Source organism: Chenopodium album, chromosome 20 (assembly GCF_948465745.1).
Source record: "Chenopodium album chromosome 20, dcCheAlbu1.1, whole genome shotgun sequence".
Taxonomy (NCBI): domain Eukaryota; kingdom Viridiplantae; phylum Streptophyta; class Magnoliopsida; order Caryophyllales; family Amaranthaceae; genus Chenopodium; species Chenopodium album.
Window position 1 is genome coordinate 11,821,041 of NC_137853.1, and position 24,556 is coordinate 11,845,596.

At 36.3% G+C, this 24,556-nt stretch overlaps 1 protein-coding gene across 1 annotated transcript; it reads left to right on the plus strand.

Annotated features, from left to right (window-relative positions):
* The first annotated feature begins 2,167 nt into the window (after positions 1 to 2,167).
* Positions 2,168 to 19,120, plus strand: LOC145596802 (chitin elicitor receptor kinase 1-like). The gene is made up of 13 exons (XM_081652999.1): positions 2,168 to 2,726; positions 3,396 to 3,947; positions 5,814 to 5,847; positions 7,534 to 7,538; positions 7,667 to 7,816; positions 8,194 to 8,375; positions 8,869 to 8,958; positions 10,721 to 10,814; positions 10,889 to 11,040; positions 11,115 to 11,206; positions 12,596 to 12,734; positions 18,388 to 18,486; positions 18,595 to 19,120. Exons 1-13 carry the CDS (start codon positions 2,168 to 2,170, stop codon positions 18,751 to 18,753), a joined length of 2,307 nt encoding a protein of 768 aa, XP_081509125.1. The 3' UTR covers positions 18,754 to 19,120.
* The last annotated feature ends 5,436 nt before the right edge of the window (positions 19,121 to 24,556 follow it).

A 24,556-nucleotide genomic window follows, 5' to 3' on the forward strand; every position in this document is an offset into this window, starting at 1 on the left:
CTCATTTCTTATCCCTTCCTCTTATACCATCCCTTAGTAATAGAAATGGAGGGATAAGTGGGTGTTTTAATCCCTATTCCTAACCCCCTTCTAATCCCCATCCCTCTTATGTACTTATTCTCTTCACCTGAAACAAGAAGATCTGGTCATATTTTAATAAGGTCTGATCTGAATTTTTATTATCTTTTCTTATATGATCTGATTTAATAATTTGACTAAACTTTGACCGCATTTTAATACTAATCTATAAAGAAAAACAAGATCAAAAATCAAAATAGATCTTGGTAGATTTGTCTCATTATGAACTTTTTAAATATGTAATTTTCATAATTTTTTGTAATACGCAATTAATGATATTTAGCAACAAGTAAATGATAATTAAAAATTCTGATATGGTCTAATCAAAACGTTTCTGATCTGATCTGATCTGATATGAATTTATTAAGGAATAAGTTTTAAGTATATGAAATAACTTGAAGAGAACATGTCCTAACAAACACTATATTTCTTTTATCCCTATTTTTTTTTATCCTTATCCCACCCCTTCTATTCTCCTAAACAAACACCCTCTAATAGTATAAAAAAAATGTACCATTAACACTATAACGATATCGTATGTTTCTAAAGGTACACAAAATATACCATTGAAACTTAATATTTTAGAGCAAATGACTAAAAAACCTTGTGTTGTGTGATGCTCATACAACACGGGTATGTACCCATACCGACTCGAAATGGTTGGAGTTTAATAGATCCAACCATTTTAAATTTGGACCTAAATTTACTTCCAAAGATACGATTTTGTATCTGAATTTTGTTAGTGCCGATGTAAATTCGACCTATTGATCCTTGTGGTAAAAACGAAAAAAATTAACAATTAAAAAATTGAATTATGTCAAATATTTAAGTCATGGAAGGTATCGGTGGTGGCAGTGTGAGTGATGATGACTTGGGTGTTATTAGGTGTCGGTGTCCTTGGTGATGGTAGTAGTCTGGGTGGTGGATGTTTTAGTGGTGACAGCCGGGTCAGGTAAATAAGAGTGGGAGGAGAAAGTAAGGGCATGTTCTCATTGACTGAACTCAGCTGAATTGAACTGAACTGAACTGAGCTGAGTTGAACTGATCTGAACTGAACTGAACTGAACTAAGCTAAACTGAATTGAACTAAGCTGAACTGAACTGAACTGAAATGAATATTGTATAAGAGAAGGAAATTAGGAGCTGAACTGAACTGAACTGAGCTAAACTGAACTTAATTGAACTGAATTGAGCTGAACTGAACTGAATTTCAACGGAAGAGAACATGCCCTAAGTGAAATGAGTTAATAATCTAAGGACATTATGGTCATAACTAAAGGTGGGCATGAGCCGTGCCAGCACGCGGGCGGTACGAGCCCGGCACGATTCCGGCACGGCGGCCCACTTGTGGGCCGTGGGCCGTGCCGTGAACACAAATCTTGAAATTTGGCACGGCACGGGCATGATCGTCGGCCTGCCGGCACGTTAATTTTATAATATATATATATATATATCGATTTCGTATAATATATATATTTATAAAAAAAATAAAAAATAAAAAAACGTGGTGGCCCGCGGCACGGGGCCGTGCCAGGATGTGCCAAAACTTGGCACGGCACGAGCCCCACCCCGGCACGGCACAATGCCCATCTTTAGTACTCATAACTCATAACCTATAACATGGTGTTTTTTTTTTTTTAATTGAATTAATTACTTGACTAGCATTACGTATGATATTATGGGTAATATTTTAACGGCAAAATGTTATTAGTATCACATGATTGTTGACGGATCAATACGAGTGTGAATTATATACTAGTGTCAAACAAACCTTATGGTGTGGGGTGTACGAATTTTCGCCTAGTTGCCGATTTCCTATCTAAACTACTACGTATTTGATTAAAATTCAGAATTAATTACTCGAGTTAGTTGACGGTCCAACAATAATGTCCACTAGTCAACATTTAAACAAAAGGATCATCCTGCCTTCATTATTCTACCCACTTTGCCAAATTCATCACTGAATAATTCCCAATTCCCAACTCAAATTTCTGGGTATTTTTTAATTCTAACAATCTTGATGTTGTCTCTTCAAACCAAATTATTACCACTTTGGTTTCTTCTTTTATGGATTTCTTCATCAACTTTCATGGTAGAATCAAAATGCAAAAAAGGGTGTCAAGCTTTAGCATCATACTATGTATGGCAATTTTCAAACTTAACATTTATAACCCAAGTTCTGAATACTACTGAAGATGATACTCTCAGTTATAATCCAAGTGTTCCTGACAAAGATAGGGTTCAATCTTTTATAAGGATTAATGTTCCTTACTCATGTGATTGTTTAAATAATGGGGATTTTTTGGGTCATATTTTTCAGTATAAGTTTCAAAAGGGTGATACTTATGATAAACTTGCTAAGACATACTATTCAAATCTTACTACTGTAAGTTTGATTCAGAAATTCAATAATTTTCCTTTAAATAATGTACCTGAGAATTCCATTGTTAATGTTCCTGTTAGTTGCTATTGTGGGAGTAGTCAGGTTGATAAGAAATATGGGTTCTTCTTGACTTACCCACTTCGTCCTGAGGATAGCTTGAGCTCGGTTGCCCGGTTTTCGAATTCGACACCGAGTTTGTTGCAGAAGTATAACCCTAATGTGGATTTTAAGGCTGGAACTGGGATTGTGTTTATACCTGCTAAAGGTATACCTTTTATCAAGAATACTCTATTTGCTAATTGCTATGATTCATTGTTTTATTGAATTGTTTGATATTATTAGTATGTACTTCTGTAATTCTATTTGATCACTAATTGAATGTGGGAAATGTTGATTTTGTGATTGGTTGTTTTCAGTGATTTTAGCTTTGAAGAACAATAGTAATTTTGTTGTTATTATAGGGTTGTGCATTATTTGATGAAGATAAGAACTAGGGTGTGATAAGTTATCTGGCTTCATCAGTATTGTTTGATGAAGATAGGAATTTTGGTGTAAATTTGGGTTTATGCATTTTTTGATGAAGAAAAGAACTTGGTAGTGATCAATCTGATCCTGTTATATATAGTTTTTACGAAATAGTATTCCAAATATGGATGTGATGGTCCAATGATTACGTCGATTAGTAATAGAAAGTGATTATCTTTTAATTATTTTATCATTATTATGCACTTAGTGACTTAACCCAAATTTGCTACCTACTCTCTTTTTCTCCCTTATTGTAAAGTAGCTGCCTTTAAAATAACCCAACACTTGAAAATTTTCATTCTGAGTTGGGTAGTAGGGGTTTTATTTTTTCTGATCTAGATGTTGTCTCTTCAAAAACAATTATCACCTATTTGGTTACTTTTTCTATGGAGTTGTTCATCTTTCGTAGTAGAATCAAAATGTGAAAAAGGGTGTCCAGCTTTAGCTTCATACTATGTATGGACAGGGGTAAATATCACATTTATAGCCCAAGTTCTGGGAGCTTCTACAGATAATATACTCATTTATAACCCAAGTGTTCCTGACAAAGATAGGGTTAGATCTGGTAGCAGGATCAACGTTCCTTTCTCATGTAGTTGCCTTAATGATGGGCAATTACTGGGTCAGTTTGAGTATAAAGTTCAAAAGGGTGATACTTATGCTAAAATTGCTCAGGAATACTATTCAAATCTTACTACTGCAAATTTGATTCAGAATTTCAATAGTTTTCCCACAGTTAATGTACCTGAAAATTCCATTCTTAAGGTTCCTGTTAATTGCTCCTGTGGGAATAGTGATGTTGATAAGAACTATGGTCTATTTTTGACTTACCCACTTCGTCCTGAGGATAGTTTGAGCTCTGTTGCTCAGTTTTCGAATTCGACACCAAGTTTACTGCAGAGGTATAACCCAAATGCGAAGTTTAGTGCTGGGACTGGGATTGTGTTTATTCCTGCTAAAGGTATAAATATATTCAGAGTACTATTTGAGTAATGATTTGATTTGATTTACTTTTATGATTGTAGTTTAATTACTCAACTAAATGTAGGAGTAATTAGTTATCTGGTTATGTGTTGCTTTGGGAATTGCTGTTTTTAGTAAATTTTAATGTACAAGAGCAATAGTGGTTGAGTTGTTTCTGTTTTGAGGATGTGCATTTCTTCATAAAAACAAGAGCTTGAGTGTGAATATGTGATCATCTATCTGATTTTCCCTTTTTTTTTTTGGTTGGTTCTTTAGATTCATTATATAATCTGAAATATGAATGCTCCAGACAAACCAAATGGAGTGCTTGATGCACAAATTCTCGGTATTGGGTGTGCTGGTGACCAGACCTGAGATTGTATACATTCTGGATCACAGCCTTTGAATCTCTGTCTAGCCCAACTGCCCAAGTTTACAGATTTGTTAGAGACTCAGATGATCAAGATTAATATAAGTTGGCTAACTTGTATGGTTGTTCCTCATTCACCCCCTCTCATGTCAGGAGTTAAGTTTTCGTTAATATTAACTTTGATGCTTGAGAGGGGAGCAAAGGAGCTTATAAATCTAAGAGGGAAAAAGCTCACTAACGTATTGAAACGATCAATATGCTTGGGTGAGGCTGGGGCATTATGAATCTTAGTCTTTCAAGCTTCAAAGGCAAAGATTGTTAGGTTTCCATCTTTCTCAAATAAGTAAAAGAAGTGTATTGATGAGATGGACTTTCTCAGGCTCATTTCTAAGGAGCAGCCAAAATATCTTGATATTTCAAGGAATTAATGATGTCAAACTAATTGTGAGAAGTAGTCATGACTTTAATACAATGTTTTTAAGGGAATGTATGCATCACATAATGTAACTAATATTTATTTGGGGAAGATGAGAGATAGCTGGCTTAACAGAAGAATAAACTCCTGTAATTCCTTAGTTTTTTGAATATTTTTTCTATGAGAAGCAATTTACTGATGGCAAAAGATAAGCTAGAATTGAATTGACAAATCCAAGAAGCAATGTGCTTCGGTATTGGTGTCAATTGTCATGGTTTTGGTAAACTCTTGATGTGCAGTTAAAATATCAAATAGAGTTTTTTTAATGAAGAAAAAACTGACTAGCGTGAAATAAGTTTTGGCCTAGGCAACTTTATAACGGAAGACAAAGTGAAGATCAAATGATGAACTTATGAACCCATCCAGTCAGCTGGAAAACCGAAAACCAACATGTCTCCAAATGGGAAAAAGTTATGGAGCCTGTCACATGAAAACATAGTAGGCCGCATTCTTGCACTGATAAGGCAGATACACAAACACTGGGAGCAAAGTTTTGTAAGGCCTTAGTTTTTGTTGATAGTTCTGCTACCAGTCTTACCACCAATCCTAATTCAAGCCTTGGCCCTATTGTTGTATGCCTTCCAAGTGATAAGATTGGGGGGGGGGGGGGGGGGATAGAGTCTATGATCGCATTGGTGTTCTATATAATACAAATAATTTGGTTGAACTTATGTTCCAAATAGGCTAAGAAATAATTTCATTATGTGTTCTCCTCTTCTATGATGATTAAAACTTTTACCGTTAAGAAATATCAATAAATGAGGAGGATTAAAGTAATTACGGTATGTCACCTGCTTAGTATCCTGCCTTTGTTTTATCTTATGTATATTTATTTATTTATCTTTGTTAATTTTCACTGGAGAAAATAAAGCTTGAGCAAATTGTGAATTTGTAATACAGTACAAATACCAAGCGTAAGCTTTTTGTTTATGGAACATGCTTGTGATTGTTTTCCCTGTATATGCTTTTGAAAGTTGAAATTGTTTCACTAAGTTTTTTTTCCCATGATTTGATTACAGATAAAACTGGACAATATCCTCCTCTGCCTTCAAGGTACAATTCAATGGTAATACTGTATGCATATACATATATAGGGAAAATTCGACCATGATAATTCTGGTTAAGATTATAGTTTTAGGACAGTCAAACATTGTTTCGTCATAATTTCCTTGCTTTCTTCAGATTTTAGATGAATATATCTGTGTTAGTGTTCCCTTTGTTTACATACGTATGTGCAAAGTCATCAGTAACTGTTCGCACCACTTTTCTATTATTATGTGGAGATATGTATGTAAATTAACATTGTAAACCCATAACTTCAGTTTTTTCCCCTCTTATAGAAGATTGCCCTTTGGACTTTTCCCAAAGCTTTAAAAAGAATAGTTGACTTACTTTATTTATGATGTGTAATACAAGCAATTGCTAATGTTGGAACCACAATTTTATCATATTCATATTAATGTACTACCTCTGTTGTTGTTGCTCTCTCTTAAATTTAAATGCATTTCTTGATTTCCGTGAAAAAGTAAGTGAAATTAAAAAGAAACAAAGGGTGTATATTAATAGGCAATATATGACTTTAATGGATTAAACCAAATATCATTTTTAGAAATCTCGTAGAAGGTAGTTTTATAAAAGTATCATTTTGTAGCTTTTACAATTATATAGTGTATACGAAGAATACCACTTGACTAGGTTAGAATGCCAAAGTGAAAAGGCTATTATTTTGGTATAGAGGGAATATGTGTCCTTATTCTTAGTCATTTTTTGTTATGGATATACCCTTATTTGAAATGAGGTTTCCAGTAAGGGATCTGGTTGGTCTTCTTCAAGGCCTTATTCATGTAGATGTCAAGGGGTTTATTGGCTTGCTTCTTAGCAGCAATCTAAACTGTGTTAGGATGAAAAAGAAAGAAACATGATAATTTTATATGGGGCCAAGTGAAGAGGTTTAGGGAGGGGTCATGATGGTCATATATAAGCTTTGGAAATATTTGTCATCTGATCCGGGTCTATGATAGGCATTTGTAGCAAACATAAAAGGACGAATTAAAATTGATCTAGGGAAGCTTTAGACATTGAGTAACTTCTTAAAATCTAAAATTTCGAAAGCTAATGCATTATAGGAGGTTTGAAAAATGTAAGTTGGAAGTTATTTGGCGTGATGTAAGTATACAGCCAACAAAGATTTATAGAAAATATGTAAATGACATTTGTATCTAAATACATAGGAGACTTCGTGTACCTAAAGATGACTATGGGCTGTGCATCGTGCTTAACCCCCATGCCTCGTACCAAGCCCCTATCTCTTGAGCATGGCTAGACCTAGCTCACGGTTGGGTCTACTCGCTATATGTCAGGATGTGCCATGCCAAAAAATTTTAAAGTGGTAGCCCAAGGCACGGACCAAGCCCACGTGCCACCATCCCGTGTTTGTGTGCCTAAGCCTGATTTAACTTACTTTTGTGTGCTTTGTCGTGTTGGGGTGTGCTGTGTCGTGCCTTGTTGTGCTTTTCAAACAAAGTCATGGCCCAGCACGCATAGTAGCGTGTCATGCCATGGGCTGGCAAGGCGTGATGCCATCTTTACGTGTATCCAAGATTAGATATTCCAAACCTTAGAGCTTTGGTGTGGAATGAATATCATAAAGATGAACTGGATTAGTTTCATGCCATGTTTGAAATCTTAAAATTATGTATTAACTTTATTTTTTTTTTGTTTCCTTTTTGTCTTTTGCAGCTCAGGTGCTGTGGTCCCTTTCATCATTGACTTATTTGGGATAGATCTTGTTGCTGTCTGAATGGAACATCAATGAGCTCATAAAATCCAGTTTAATGCTATGTGAAGTAACTGTCTCCTTTTGTGCAAGCAGGACTTTCAGTTGCAGTCATTGCTGTTATATCTGTGGCAGTGGTAGCTGTGGTGATTATGCTGGCTGTTTTATTTTTGCATATGAGAAGGAAGAAAAAGAAGAAAGCTTCACTATTCCTTGACAACTCTGGAGAATGGCTAGCACGGTCTGGTAAGATTTGACCAATTATTTGCATCCTACAACAGCTATTCCTCAGCAAGAATTTGGGGGGGTGGGGGGGGGGGGGTGGTGAGGGTCAGGAGAAGGATAGAGAGGGAGAGAAGAAATAGAGAGAGGAATAATTAAAACACAAGTGTTGTTGGTCTATGATTTAGGGTGATGATGGGGGATGATTTTAGTAATTATATTATTATTGTCAGATTATGTATTCTGTTTAAACCAGATAGTTCACTGTTAATTATATGCTCACTTATTCTTTGTTCTACAGCTAACGTTTCTAATTTCATAGGAAGTAAAAAATTAATTGCATTTATCTTGAATTTAATATTTAAAGGTACAAATTATGCTCAGTTCACTTATGATGACAGCTCAGGGAAGTTCACGTAAAACTGCAAGTTCATTGGATGCTGGAAACAGGGGTGTGACTGTTGACAAATCAGTTGAATTTTCATACGAAGAGCTTGCACTAGCAACAGATAACTTCAGCATGGCTAACAAGATTGGTTCAGGTGGTTTTGGGGATGTTTACTATGCAGAGCTGAGAGGAGAGGTTTGTATGGCACTTATACTGATAGTGGCTTTGAATCAGTTGATACTTGATATTTACTGTCTTGATTAAAGATTCATGCATGAAATTCATTTTTTCACAGTATATAATCTTCATGTGAAGTATTAACAGACCTTCTCTTGTGGTAAATTTGGATTATAAAGTGAGATATTGCTCAATATTGGAAGTCTTAATACTTGCAAAGTTTTTAGCTGACTAGCATAGGGCACATCTTAAATAGTTGTAAATTTTAGAAAGTATCCCAATTTGGATTCCAGTGTTGTTAATTCCTTCTACATGGGGGAAAAATGAGGTGGACATAGCGGAGTACTGTTAGCACTCCTTGTGCATTTACAAAAACGTTGTATATTTATCTGTTTCTCATTACCCCTGACAAGTAACTTTTAGTCTGGCCAAAAATAGTATGAACTCTTTTGCTGCATTTTTATAATTCCTGATTTCCTTTTTCTTTATTGCATGCCTGAAATCTTTACAGAAAGCAGCTGTCAAGAAGATGGACATGCAAGCATCTAAAGAATTTCTTGCTGAGTTACAGGTTTTGACTCGCGTTCATCACTTGAATCTGGTATGCTTCATGAACTTTCTTTATATTTATTATTTATGATGCATTTGCTAACTGAGATTAAACTGTGCCACTGTGGCTCTTGCAATTTTTTGGCCGTTTGCCATAGTAGACCAGTATGTTTCCTCTTTATTGCACAATCTTGCTTGTATGTCCAACATGTACACAGCTTTGGTGTGCTTAACCTCTAGAAAAGAATTGCGTTTTGATTAACAGTGATTTCCAAAGGTCTAGAGCTGTAGACTATATAGAGTCATGTTATAATTTAGGGAAAATTTCATTTAACTAGCTTTCTACGAGGCTTTTAGTGGTATCCTCTGTTAAGCAGAGGTTTAAGCCTGTCCACAAATACATTAATTGATTTTCTAGTTTAATATGTTTTGTCTTGCCCTGGTCCAGTAGCTAGTAGGCAGGACTGTGACTACTTTAGGCTTTCTAAAATCAGAAAGGAGCACTGAAAGAATATAATTGGATTTATTTGCTGCGTAAGGAGTCCACCAAGAAGTTACAAGTAGGACTCCTTTTGGCTCCAAAGAGTCTTGAGTGCTTAGTGTTTGAAGGTATCATAGGGTAAGCCGGTGAGGACCTCCAATCTTGATTTGTAATATATGGAGAAAAATTCTCTACATGAAATTGATTTGGTTCAGCATTGAAGCTATCATATTATTTACTCTTACGACGTTCCCTAAATAATAGGCTACATTCACTAACTTTATCAAATTGTCAAAACATACTACCTCTGTTCTTGAAAGTTTACACTCACTATATGCACGGACTCTGATGCAATATTTAACCATTAATATATCCAATTTTGTATGCTAAAAATTATGAAAATTTGATGTTTGGAAATCATAAATCGAGATGAATCTAACAAGATCCCACATGACTATATTTTGAAGTGAGCAATAATGAGAATTGATGGTCAATGTTTAGTTGTTTACTAACTTTGGACACATATTCCAAAGTGTCAATAACTATTTCTATATAGGAAAACTGGACAATCTGCCATATATTAACTTTTACTCATGCTACCACCATCTTTTAAATTGTAACTGATTCCAATCCAAATCTCTGTAATATAAAACAGGGGGGGGGGGGGGGGGGGGGGGGGGAACCCTCAGTGCTTCCTTTCTCTATCAAATTCTTCTCAATGAATTTGAACCTCCTCCGTTATCAGCACTTAATGATTGACTTAGTTGTGTGTGAATCGAAGCTAGATTAGATTTGGTAAATCTGTATTCTGAAGATGAGATGAAACTATGAAAGTAGGGCATAGATTTTTTTGACAGATCATATAGATTGAGAAAAGTTAAGTAATCAGATCATTTTGAATGGAGGGAGTTGAGAGTGTACATTTTCTCCGGGAATTCGGGGAAGCTCAGGAGCTCTGCTGCTCTGAAAATTAATTTGTCATCCAAAATTAGTGTCCCCTTATGCATTTAGCTATACAGGCCTTCTTCTGGAATCTCACAAGTCATCGTAATGGCTAACTTATTCAGGTTCTATATGGAAGCTGTAGCTATTATTGTATATTTGAAAAGACTATCAATAACATAAGAAAATCCTGCTATCAGATATGCTGTCTAATTGCATTTTTGTTATCACCGCCTCTTCCTTTTTGGGGGAAAGTTTTCTTCCAACTACTTAGGATATTGTTGAGAGGAGATTATCTTATTGAGTACTAAGAGGATAAAATTTGCTTACCTTGTTTAATTCCCATATTGGCTTTATACATGCCGTTAACAATTTATACTATTGGTTGCAGGTTCGCTTGATTGGATATTGTGTTGAGGAGTGTCTTTTCCTGGTGTATGAGTTTATAGAGAATGGCAATTTAAGCCAACATTTGCGTGGCACTGGTGAATATCTATTATTGGAAACTTGGTGATGTATCTTGGCATGATGCCAATAATAATTTTTTCTACATGTTCAGGAAAAGAACCACTACCCTGGTCTACCCGAGTGCAAATTGCCCTTGATTCAGCAAGAGGTCTTGAGTACATTCATGAGCACACAGTCCCTGTTTATATCCATCGTGACATTAAATCTGCCAATATACTGATAGACAAGAGCTTCCATGCAAAGGTGTGACTGACTCCTTTCTTTCCGAAGTGGAAGTTGTTCCATGTTTTTTTTACTAATTTTTTTCATCATTGCAGGTTGCAGATTTTGGATTGACCAAGCTGACTGAAGTTGGAAATTATTCAGCTCCCACACGTCTTGTGGGTACATTTGGATACATGCCTCCGGAGTAAGAAAGAAACTTCCCTGTTACATTTTCTGAGCATGTAGTTTTCCAATCAGAAATTGCTGTTAGTAATGATAGAATTTGAACATCTTTCCCAAATTAATTGGCATGTGTACTAGTTCCAACTTGGTTATAGCTGTTAACCTGCCAAATCAACTTTGCATACAATCAGATTAATCCCTCTCTAGTATCTAAATTGTTGTCACATAAAGTTCCTCTCTCTTTTTATATCTCCCTCTCCTTCTCTTAGTCTATTTCAAAATAATCTTTCTGATAGGTTTCATGCTGGCACTTCTGATTGCTGTTGGCGTTAATTTTTACATCATTTTCTCTATTGACTCATTGCTTCTCAATTTTCATAGCCAGAAACCCTTAGTCTTCATTAATAGAGACCATAACCTTTAACATAATTCACGATTTAAGATATCTAATTGTTACATGTTTTTGCAATCCAATCTGTAATGTAAAATCCTGTTACTTTAAAGCATAGATAAAGTATACGGAGAAAAGTCAATGGACCAACAAAATCGTCCTCAATAAATAATCCATAATTTTGGCTTAATATCTGTGACAACAGGCATCACTATATGGCCTCTCCCCTAGTTCCCATTCCTATAGCTGCAGATTTCTTTGCTACAAGCAATACAAACAGGGTGGTGATTTAGTTTATTATACATCTGGTTGTACCTTCACATTGTAGTCTATTATGGCCATGATCTATGTTGCATGGACTCAGGTACTTATGTCCAAGCGTTTGACTGGACTATATAATGAAAATTTCCATAATATTGAACTAAAAATGAAGTGTCCAAGTGTCGGGGTCTGACATGGGTACTTGAGGTGAAATGAAAAGTCCAAGAAAGAAGGAAAGGATGGGGGGGGGGGGGGGGAGAGGAGGAAGTGGAGGGAAGAGAAAGGGAGGGGAAAGGTGAGCTCCAGTTTCCCTTTAGATTCCAAATCTCTCCAATTTTGGAGGGATTATGCTTATTAAAGAGACAGGGAAAATGGATCCCCCCTCTCCTTCCTCAATCCTTTACCCAAACACAAGAAATTGTCTTCCTTACTTTGCCTTCTCTTCTTTTCCTTCCATTTCCTTCTATTCAAACAAAGTGTTAATGCTCATATGAAAAAAAATAAAAATAAAAAATGCACATAACATATGCTCCCTTGCAAAGATATGGTGCATATCTATCTGAGAAAAAGGTAAGTGGGCCATGCATTGCACCTGTAGCTCATATACCTGGATTTTTGTGTGTATTGGAAAATCTGCAGTATTTAGAAGGATTGTTAATCTTTTGAGATAGTTTTCTCATGTAAATAAAGAGCACGGTCATTATACTCAAAAGAGTCATAAACAATTTTATTTTGTTTTTCTTTTATTTTTTGTTACAGGTATGCCCAATATGGTGAGGTCTCTCCAAAGGTTGATGTTTATGCATTTGGAGTTGTTCTCTATGAGCTCATATCAGCGAAGGCAGCTGTAGTGAAGCAAAATGCCTCTGGTCCTGACTCGAAGGGCCTTGTCGGCATGGTAAGCATTTGGTACACCCTCTGAAGTGGGCTTTATTGCTGAAATTAAACTACTGCAATTTTGTCGGCCAGTGGGTTTCCCGCTGCCAGTCCCAAGCCTGGATAAAGGAGGAGGGTTACGGTAGGCCAGTGACAGCCAGTATAAAACTTCGTCACATCCCATGACATGAGCCAAACAGATATTTTCGTGGGGGCGTTCCCTACTCAGCGACGCGCTGCACTTCCTAGACCCGGGTGTAGTGATAAGTATGCAAGGGTTGCTAGGTCGTCGCCCAGAAGCGACGCGCCACATTGCCCGAGTGTGGTGTCAAATGAGCAAGGGCGTGCCATTGGGGCGTTCCCTACTGAGCGACGCGCTGCACTTCCCAGACCCGGGTGCAGTGATAAGTATGTAAGGGTTGCTAGGTCGTCGCCCAGAAGCGACGCGCCATATTGCCCAATTGTGGTGTCAAATAATCAAGGACTTGGAGTTGGGATCAGGAGGGAGCGTGGGAGAAAAGAATTTAGTTTGCGGATTGGTTCTTGGAATGTGGGGTCTCTTACGGGAAAATCAGCAGAATTGGTAGAAGTAATGAAAAGACGACGCGTGAACATCATGTGCCTCCAAGAGACAAGATGGACAGGAGAAGGAGCTCGAGGCTTGGTTTTGGGGTATAAGGTATGGTATGTTGGGCAAGAAACGAGCCACAGAACAAGGAATGGTGGAGCTAGGAACGGAGTTGGTGTGGTTCTCGATGAGAGGTTGGCAAAAGAGGTGATCGAGGTCTATCGGAAGAACGATAGGTTGATAAGGCTGAAGTTGCTATGTGGCAAGGAGATTGTGAATGTTATCAGTGCTTATGCTCCCCAAGTGGGTTTAGATGCAGAAGAGAAACGACAATTTTGGGAGGACCTAGACGAGGTGGTGCAGGGTGTCCACCACTCAGAGAAGTTATATATTGGAGGGGATCTAAATGGGCACGTTGGGGCGAGCCGAGATGGCTATGAGAGTGTCCATGGAGGCTTTGGGTATGGGCAGAGGGACGCCGGTGGTGAAGCTATTATGGATTTTGCCCAATCATATGATTTAATTTTGGCTAATACTTGGTTTAAGAAGAGGGATTCACACTTGATAACTTTTCGGAATGGAGCAAATGCAACTCAAATAGACTTCCTGCTCACAAGGAGCATAGATAGCCAAAGTTGCATAAACTGTAAGGTTATCCCAGGGGAGAGTGTGGTCACCCAACACCGGCTATTGGTAATGACTATTCGTCTGAAAGAGAAGGCGAAGAAAAAAGTTAGACAAGAAGAACCAAGGATAAGATGGTGGACCCTAAGGGATGCAAAAGCTAAGGTTTTTACAGAAAAGGTAATTGAAGAAGCGGATTGGGATGGAGAGGTGGATCCGGACATGACCTGGTTACGAATGAAGAACTGTTTCCTAAGAGTGGCCAAAGAGGTCTTAGGGGAAGTAAGGGGAAGAACTTCGGTACAGAGAGATACTTCGTGGTGGACTGAAGAGGTGAAAGCAGTAATTAAGCAAAAAAGGGAATGCTATCAAGCCTTAGGAAAATGTAGGAGTGATGAAACCTTTGCAGCGTATAAGGAGGCTAAGAGTAAGGCAAAGGCAGCTGTTCGCCAAGCAAAAGAAAAGGCATATCAGGAGGTTTATGAAAAGCTTGATTCCAAGGAGGGAGAAAGGATCATTTATAAGATGGCAAAGAGAAGACAAGAGGCAAGGAAGGATATTGGCATGGTGAAGTGTGTCAAAGATAAGAACCAAATGGTCCTAGTGCAAGAGGAGGGCATCAAGGACAGGTGGAAGGGGTACTTCGATGAATTATTTAATGGAAGTAATGGAGTTGTGATAGGAGATACCTCTATGAGTGATGAAGAAATCAACATGGAGTATGTGCGAAGGATTAGGAGAGTAGAGGTGGAGATTGCACTGAGGAAGATGAAACCTAAGAAGGCGGTTGGCCCTGATGGGGTACCGATAGAGGTGTGGAGGTGTTTGGGTAAGATTGGTATTGATTGGTTAACAAACCTTTTCAACAAGATATGGACGGCTACAAGGATCCCACAAGATTGGAGGAAGAGCACCTTGGTCCCGGTTTATAAAAACAAAGGAGACGCTCAAGATTGTTCTAACTATCGAGGAATTAAGCTTATGAGCCATACTATGAAGTTGTGGGAAAGGGTGATTGAACAAAGGTTGAGGGCATGCACAAGCATTTCAGATAACCAATTTGGTTTTATGCCTGGGAGATCTACTATGGAGGCAATCCATTTGATAAGACAAATGATGGAGTTTTATAGGGTAAAGAAGAAAGATCTTCATATGGTCTTTATTGATTTAGAGAAGGCATATGACAAGGTGCCAAGAGAGATACTTTGGTGGGCAATGTTGAAGAAAGGTATCCCACGAAGGTATGTAGACCTAGTTAAGGATATGTATCGGGATGTGTCAACAAATGTGAGGACATGCGGAGGGTTGACAAAAGATTTCCCTATTACAATCGGATTGCATCAAGGGTCTGCATTAAGCCCTTTTCTTTTTGCAACGGTTCTAGACGAATTAACTAGACCAATTCAAGATGAGGGTCCATGGTGTATGCTGTTCGCAGATGATATCGTTTTGGTGGATGAGACTAAGGATGGGGTTAATGTCAAGTTGGAGCAATGGAGGCAAAGGTTGGAATCTAGAGGGTTTAAGCTAAGTCGGAGTAAGACTGAATATTTGGTATGTCGTTTTGGCACTCAGAGGGGGACAAGCAATGAAGTGGTGAGTTTGGATGGAAAGGATTTGACCATGAGTGAATGTTTTAAGTACCTAGGGTCGATCATCCAGAAGAATGGTGACATTGATCAAGACGTGACCCACAGGATTAAGTCAGGGTGGCTTAAATGGAGAGCGGCCACGGGAGTGCTATGCGACCGCAGCATTCCCTTAAAGTTGAAGGGAAAATTCTACAGGACTGCCATAAGACCAGTGTTGCTCTATGGTACAGAATGTTGGGCTTCTAAGAAAGAGCATATTAAAAAGATGGAGGTTACGGAAATGCGCATGTTAAGGTGGATGTGTGGAAACACTTTAAGAGATAGAATCAGAAATGAGGTTATTCGCAAGAAAGTAGGTGTGGCGGGCATTGTAGATAAATTAAGGGAAAATCGTCTGCGTTGGTTTGGACATGTAAGACGGAGACCCGAGGGTGCACCGGTGCGAAGAGTGGAAGAGTGGGACCATGGAGGGATTAAACGAGGAAGAGGGAGACCAAAGATGACTTGGTTGGAAGGAGTGAGGAAGGATATGAAGTGCATGGATTTACGTGAGGATGAAGTTTTGGATCGTAAGGGATGGAGGAGAAAGATTTATGTTGATGACTACACGGAATAATCAAATTTGGTTCATGTTAGCCGACCCCACTTTTGGGATTAAGGCTTTGATTGATTGATTGATTGATTGCTTGTGAACCAAATAAACCATGCCCCGCCTGTAACTTGTTCTCTTTAATTACTTAAAAATTTTCCGTTGATGTTGCTTTCCTGCAGTAACTTGACCAAGCCCCACCTGTCAATTTCTCTATCCTTTTTTTTTTTTTTTTTTTGGGGGGGGGGGGGGGGGGTGAGGTGGGGTATTGAATTCTTGATTCAAAGTAGCTCCCATAGTTTAGGATAGGAACATGTGTTTGTTAGGTTGCTAAGTATTTTGCTGAATATGTGGAGAGGTGGAGTTAAATGGAGTTAGTGGGTTACTTAGTTTGTGCATTAAGTTAGACGTGGGAATATGGGGTTATGCATCCTTGGCCATACATCTCTTTGTTATGCCTATATAAGGCTTTTTATTGTAGTTAGATTTAATTGGATTGAATACAAGTTTATATACAATATAAACTACAAGTTTATTGTAGCTAGATTTAATTGGATTGAATATAAGGCTTTCCCCTCTCTCTCTATCAAGAGCTTCAGGTTAGATATTGGGAAAAGCCGAAAAGAAAAGGGAAAGAGATGAAGCTAAAAAGATCTTTTTTTAAAAAAAAAAAAAAAAATTGTAATAGCTAAAAATAAAAAAAAAGTACATGAGTGAAAGAAACAAGCAACGCAACTTGATTTCATTGTTTGTGAGCAATATTTTTCTTATTTGAGTGAAATTTTTTGTGAGTGTTTTTTGTTTAATCATGGAAGTAACGGTTGGGTGTGATGTGTTGATAGGTTCCAATCTAGCCTTGAAAATGGATTTTAATTCTGTGAAATATTATGCGAAAAAAATATTATTTGAGGTAAAGATCGAATCATCTTTACGTGTGTGCAATCTAATAGTGTAGAAGTCGTAGTCAACACAAAGATGGTTCCCAAGATAATACTAATGGTTTTTATGGTAAATGTTGACATTGTCGATTGGAGGACAATGTCAAAGAGCGTTAAGGGAGATATGTGCTCCATTGAATGTAAGTTGGTAATATGTTCATCAACAAGATTGAGTTATTGATGAGAAATGCTTCAACAAAAAAATTGCCAGGTTTGGCTATGCGGAGAGAGGTGCTCTGACAATATTATGTTGGTGATGATGTGCATCAACAATATTGTGTAGGTGATGAGATGCGCATCACAAATTAAAGTGTCTGGATGTAAATTTTGACGAGAAATAAGTCAAAAGAAAGGAGGAATAAAGATCATGGCTATCAGGTTATGGCATTGCTAATTTCCATAGGAGAAAACAGCATTTGTTTCAAATGGGGAAGAGGAGAGCAAGCTCTTCAAGGTGTTAAAGAATTGAGTCGGGGTCGTCGAACAGAATGTCATGAACTTTGAATCAAGGGAGCATATTGGATTATTGATTCAAAGTAGTTCCTATAGTTTAGGTTAGTAACATGTATTTGTTAGGTTGCTATTTTGCAATATGTGGAGACGGGGAGTTAAATGGAGTTAGTGGGTTAGTTTATGCATTAAGTTAGACATGGGAATATGGGGTTATGCATCCTTCGCTATACCTTTGATTGTTATGCCTATATAAGGCTTTTTATTGTAGTTAGATTTGATTGGATTGGATACAAGTTTATATCCTTCTTTCCCCTCTCTCTCTCTATTATAACTTCAACAGGGGGTGTCTGGCATAAACAGCACGTAGTGATTTTAGAACACAGAGAATGTGTTTTCCTCACATCCATGTATACATAGGGATTAATTGATAACATTTATGCAATAGGTGTGTGTTTTTTTTTTTTTTTTTTTTTTTTTTTTTTTTTTTTTTATAAACTCAAACTAGGACAATCCTTTCAATGTATTCAGAAAATGAAATTGAAATGGATTCTTCCCATGTATAGAGTACCTCATGTAGAAGGGATGAATGGTTATTTGATTGATAACATAAATGATAAGATAAACTTATGGAGTTATGGTTGTCGAAGGAAATGTGTTAGATGCTAAGATGATTGTGTGTGAACATTACTATTAGGCTAATAGCTGACTCACTGGACTTGGAAGAGCATTAGAACAAGCCATCAGTGCCTTAACCACTATCACTAGGCTAAGGACTCTGGAGAAAATTTATTTAGTAGATGCTATAACCTGCATGTATATGTACTGAAAGATGTAGATGATTTAAAAGCTTAAGATTACACAGTTCGAGGCTATGTACTGAAAGATGTATATGTTTCTTGATAATTTCACAGTTTGAGGCTGTTCTCAAACAGCAGAGTGACCAAAATGAGATACGGAAACTGGTGGATCCTAGGCTGGGGGACGACTACCCTCTTGACTCAGTTTTTAAGGTAAAAACTTTCTACTGTATTAAAAGGTGGAAATCACAAATAAATTGTCTTTTGGATAGTTCATCAGCTAGAAACTGCATTTGTCTGATCATTTATTATTTGCTGCAGGTGGCACAACTTGCATATAAGTGCACTCAAGAGGATCCTCATCTAAGGCCAAGCATGAGATCTGTTGTGGTGAACTTAATGACTTTGTCATCCACAACAGGTGAGTGGGACACAGGTGCCTTCTATGAAAGTCAAGGAAGTCTAGTGTCTGCACATTAAGAGTCTTGTGACAGGATGAAAATTCGAAAAATGTTTGAAATGTTCGTTGTATAGCCTTTTGCCATTACAACTCTGTAAAGTCGTCAAGCAAGTGAAGTGTCTGCACGAAAAGAGTTTTGCGACCCGATGAAAATCCAAAACTGTAGAGGTTGTATTGAAATATTCGCCATATAATCTTTGCCATTACGACTCTGTAAATATGCAATGTACTCGCTGTATGATCTCATAGTTATCTTGCCCAAACACGTGATTCTGCAATATGCAGTTGTTGATCAGATCAGTAACTGTAAGAATATACAGTTGAGGAGCTGAAAAACAGCCATTCTTTTCTGGTGTGTATGTAATTATTTGGAAATACTTAAAAACATATGATTATGAGGAAATCCAAGCTTATCTTCTTGATAAAACAATTGGTGTTTATCAAATGGCCAAATGTAAATAAATGTGTAATATTTGTATTGTTCATAGGTGAAGGGGTAAAATTGCTAATTATGATAGTAAGACTAGTGAGTAGCCCGGGCGTTGTCCTAAGTTACTAATTTTGTAGTTGTACAACTGCAAATTTTTAAGGATATTTATTAGTTTGTATGTAACATGTGTCTTTAATACTTTTATAGTATTATATTAATTTCTGTGCAAAATTAGAGCATAATTGACAATGAGCATAGATGTTGAACAATAATCTTTCTTCTAAGAGGTTCAATGTTTGAACCTTGTCATCCATATTGTTCAATGACATAATTGAGACAACACGGAATATTGTTGATTGTCTGGGTGATATGGCACATTAAAGAGTTGAGTGGGTGACATGGCATAATGAGGATTTGCGTGAGTGATGTGACGTAATGAGGGGGTCTACGTGGTGCATATACGCTCTTAAGTTATCATGGATATAAACTAGGACTCTCTCTAGGATATATTGTTGGAATAAAGTAGATAGTTGTTTGATGAAATCACATACTCGCTCCGTCGTATGATACAATGTTTGTTTTATTTTGCATGGTCTCTGCGCCTTTGACTATTATTAATATATTCAATTACCTGTTGAAAAAAGTTATGAAATTTTGACAATTACCACCTGCTATTCTTTCCATTTTAGCAATTACCACCTTCTATTATTTTTTTTTTTGAAAATTATCACCTACTCTTTTCTAAAACATCAAAAGGTCCTACCTAGTTGCCTCCCAAACACCAAATGACGTCATTTGGGCCCCATTTATTACCTTCCCTCTCATTTCTTATTTCTCACTCGATTTTCATCACCCCTTTTACATTTTTTCACTCAAAGAAATCAAAAACACTGCAATTCACTCCTCACCAAATTAAGGAACAATAATTGGTGTTATTGCAACATGAAAACGATTCCACGAAGAAAGGTATGTTGTTCATCTTAATTTAGGGGGTTTCAATTTGTGTTAGGGTTTATGATTTTAATTTTGGGGATTAAATTACTGTAGTTGAAATTAGGGTTTTGCAAATCAAATTAGGAGCCAGGTTGTTCAATTCGTGAAGTAATTAATAGCAAATTGTGCATTATCACCTTGTTATGTAACTTACAAGTAGTTATAGCTAAGTAAAGGTTTGATTTTTGCAGGCACATTTTCACATCTGCAAGTGTGGATATCCAGCTTCCAATATGACTTCATGGACTAAGCAGAATCCAGGGAGAAGATTTCAAGCTTGCCAATTTTACGAGCTGGACACTAATAGCAGGGATTGTGACTATTTCAAATGAGTGGATATTGAAATGACTAAATGGCAAAAGGATGTGACTAATTCACTAATGGCTGATGTGAACATACAAAAAATTGAGCTGGGGATGCTCAAGAAGGAGTTGGCTGATGTGAAAGCTGAAATTACCTTGCTTTTTTACTCCGTTTTGTTAATTCCAACAACCAAATTCCTTCTAGCTTGGTCCCCCCTTCAACGATGACGTTTTCCACCCAATTGTACTCTCTTACTGCGCCTGGAAGAAGGTACCAATTTAAGAAATTTTGCAACTTTTTTTACCAACAATTATGAGGGGGAAAGAGGATGTGACGCAAGGGAGTAAATTTTCTTAAAAAAAATGAGGTGGGTGAGGTTGGATTAATTGACATTAATAGCGAAGGAGAGATAAGGGAGACAGGGGAGATGAAAATCGAGTGAGAAATAAGAAATGGGAGGGAAAAAAGGGAGGGAAGGTAATAAGTGGGCCCAGATGACATCATTTGATGGTTGGGAGGCAACTAGGAGGAAATTTTTGATGTTTTAGAAAAGAGTAGGTGGTAAATTTTAAAAAAAAATAAAATAATAGAATGTGGTAATTGCTAAATGGAAAATATAGTAGGTGGTAATTGTCAAATTTTCCAAAAAATTATTTTAAAAAAAATATATTTTAAAACTACATACTCAGGCGAATGAAACGATAGCTCATCTGCTCATGTGAGTAAGAGAATTTCTTTTTTTTTTTTTTTTTTTAAAGTAAAGATTAATTAACCAACCCTCCTTGTGTCATATTGGCATAAATCATTTGCTTGGTTGCATTTGAACAAGGGTTCAAGGGTTGGTGAAGAAGGAAAGAAGAATTGAACAAAGTAAAGATTAATTAAGAGAATCTTTGGTTAAAGATTAATCATTTATCAGAGTTAAAAATTATTAGCACTATATTGTGGAACAAAGGAAATATTTGTAGCAAAATGACAACTAAACCTCTAGTCTACAAACAATGCGGAGTATGGTCATGGACCCTCCCCCACCACCCTCATTTTACATAATCTACATTAACAACAAGATTAAGCACAACTTACCATTCTCTTTTCTCTCTTCTCTCTCCTCTCTTCTCTCTCTTTAGGGTTTTAATTTTCTTGCTCGTTTAGGTCGAAAATAATTTAATTTCTTCAAAAATTAGACTATTTCCCACCCTTTTTCTATGTTTTAATTCGCTTTTTTGTTATTTGATTTGTTTTTCTTTGTTTTGTTCTCTCCGTTTGTGAGAGTCTATCCCTTTTTTTTTTTGAATTTTTCCCCATTTTTTGGGATTTTGATTTTCATCTATGGGTGAGAATTTTATTTTTAGAGATTTTATAATAATTGAGAAAGTGATTTGGATTCATATGGGTTTAGAGTTCGTCATCAACTCTACGATTAAATCATCAGCGCAGATTGCGAAGGTCTTTACTCGGAAAGATACAAAGATATCGAAAATCACTGCTCGCGTTAAGTTTGAAGCGGTGGAGTGTGAGCTAGCCCGATATGCAAATTAGTTACGATTTTGATTGTAAAAGTTATGTTATTTTCTCTAGATATGTGGTTTACAAATCGTTGTTATTGTTGTAGATGTCGTATGGCTATTTATTAATGATAATATTCTTCTTCCTGTCACAAAAAAAAAAAAAAAAAAAAAAAAAAAAAAAAAAAAAAACATTAAGCACTATTTAGTGTATTGATTTTTTTTTTTTAATTATGATAATATTTTTTTTTGAAACTTATTATAGTTCACGTTTTAGTAATTTTCACGGTAAATATTTTTGATTTTACCACTAGTAATTGTTGAAAACCTTAAAATTTACCACCTGTTTGCCCAAGGTCCCAAACGCCCTAGCATGACGTCATTCCCTTCACTTTTCCTCCCATATTTTCCCCCTTTTCCTCTTCTTTATTCTTTCAATTCCATTTTCTTTCTTCTTTAATTCTAGCTCTTTGGGCCCTGTTCACTTCACCTTAAAAAATTAATATTAAGTAAAATGATTCCAATTTAGTAAAAATAATTTCAATTTAGTTAAAATAAGTTCAGTTCAGTAAAATTCAGTTACTATAAAGAATAAATATAATAGAAAATTAATAAAAATAAGTTCATTGCAGCAAAATAATTTCAGTTCAGTAAAATTAAATTCAATTCTGCAAATATTATTTAAGTTTAGCAAATATAATTTCAGTTTTGTAAAGATAATTTCAGTTTAGCAAAAATAAGGGAAGTGAACGGGGCCTTGGTGATATTCACAATACACCCATTAAATTTTTTCATCGCAATTTATGTTCCCACTACTTCTCTCTCTCTCTCCTTTTTCTTTTTAATTTTTTTTTGGCAATGTTTTCAAAAGTTATCATTCAATATGTAATTTCACTATAAATGAATAAAGAAGGGACAAAAAAATGAACAACAAAGGCAACGATGGAGGGGTATCATGCTTTGGAAATCGATCGCTTTCAAACTCACACATATCAAACAAAGAGCTATATATGTAAATTGGGGTTTTTTTAATTGATTGTAATAAATTAAACGTCAATGATGTTGAGGATAAACACACCTCTTGCGGAATAATCAAATGACCAAACAACAAACCACAAGCACACACAAGCTACTAGGTCTTTCAAAGGTCACACTTAACCCAAGCTATATGTATGTTCTCCAAGATCAACACACAACCAGCAATATTAACACACTAAATGCAGCAACATATGGCAAATCACGAGCATAATTTACCAAGCAAGAGACACACAATTTTTACGTGAAAAACCTCTTCGATGTGAAGAGTAAAAACCGCGGGACTTTAGGAGTCCACCCAAATTGTTCTTATTATAATCAAAGGAATGTTACACAAACACAAATCCAAGTCTAAAAGATGGGTATTCAATTACCCAACAACAACAATCATAAGAACAAAACAATTGAGGAAGAAATTGAGAGATTAAACCAGAAAACGGAGCTTCTGTCCAAAGGTCGTATCTCACGAACCAGAGCAGAAAACAACAATCCAACCGTTGTAAACGAATTCCTAGATGTCCTGGATAAGCTGTCAAAATTTGAGCTAAATCGAACCACGGATGAGCTTCGATCAGGGCTGATTTCTGAGGCTGCGCAGTGAAAACCGTGAAGAGGGCTACTCTTGTGAACTCTCTGTATTTTCCTCACACTCTCAACTAATTTGCTTCCCTCACATTTACTCACTCTGGCAGTAGCAAATAGTTGATATTTTAGACTTTTGTTGCCCATCCATTTCACACGGCAAAGGCACCACAAAGTCAACAAAGAAGCTTCCTTGTGAAGCTAAAGAACACTTGGGCCAAAAACTATCTAGTTGCCCCCAAACTGATCACCACATCAATGGGCTTTCTCCACATAGGAAGGAACCCATAGCCCAACAAATGACAACCATGGTTTTATTAATCTTAACGTGCAATTCATGAAATTTGAATTAATTTCCCTAAAAGCCTCATTCAAAACCCCTCTTATTAAGTTTATGAGAGCATAAAACAATAAATACATAGTTTTTTTCTCAATTTCATTTCCTTAATTAGAAGGAAATTAGGAAAAGGGAAGTTAGTGGGCTAGGGGTGTGCTGATATTAATTTTGGGTGTGCAGAAACAGTATCTGGTGTTATGCACCAAATAGTTGCATGGAGTTGAGTGGAAGTAATATATCCTTTAAAGTAGAAAATCATATCCCACGTTGTTACCTATCTTCTTCATTAGATAAAACCTTTGAAATACGAGTAAGTTCTTAACTACTATAGTGTCATTTTAAACCCTAATTCGCATTAGAATGTGAATATAATAAACTTATAGTAAAGCCACTATTGAATTGCAGAGTTAATCAAATATGAGGTGATATGCTATATATTCACAAAAATGAAAAGCATATTATAGGATGAATCACTATTTAATTACCAAATTTTTGTAATAATAGATATATTAAAAACCAACTACTATAGTGTGCTGCTATATAAGAAACCAATATATATATATATATATATATATATATATATATATATATATATATATATATATATATATATATATATATATATATATATATATATA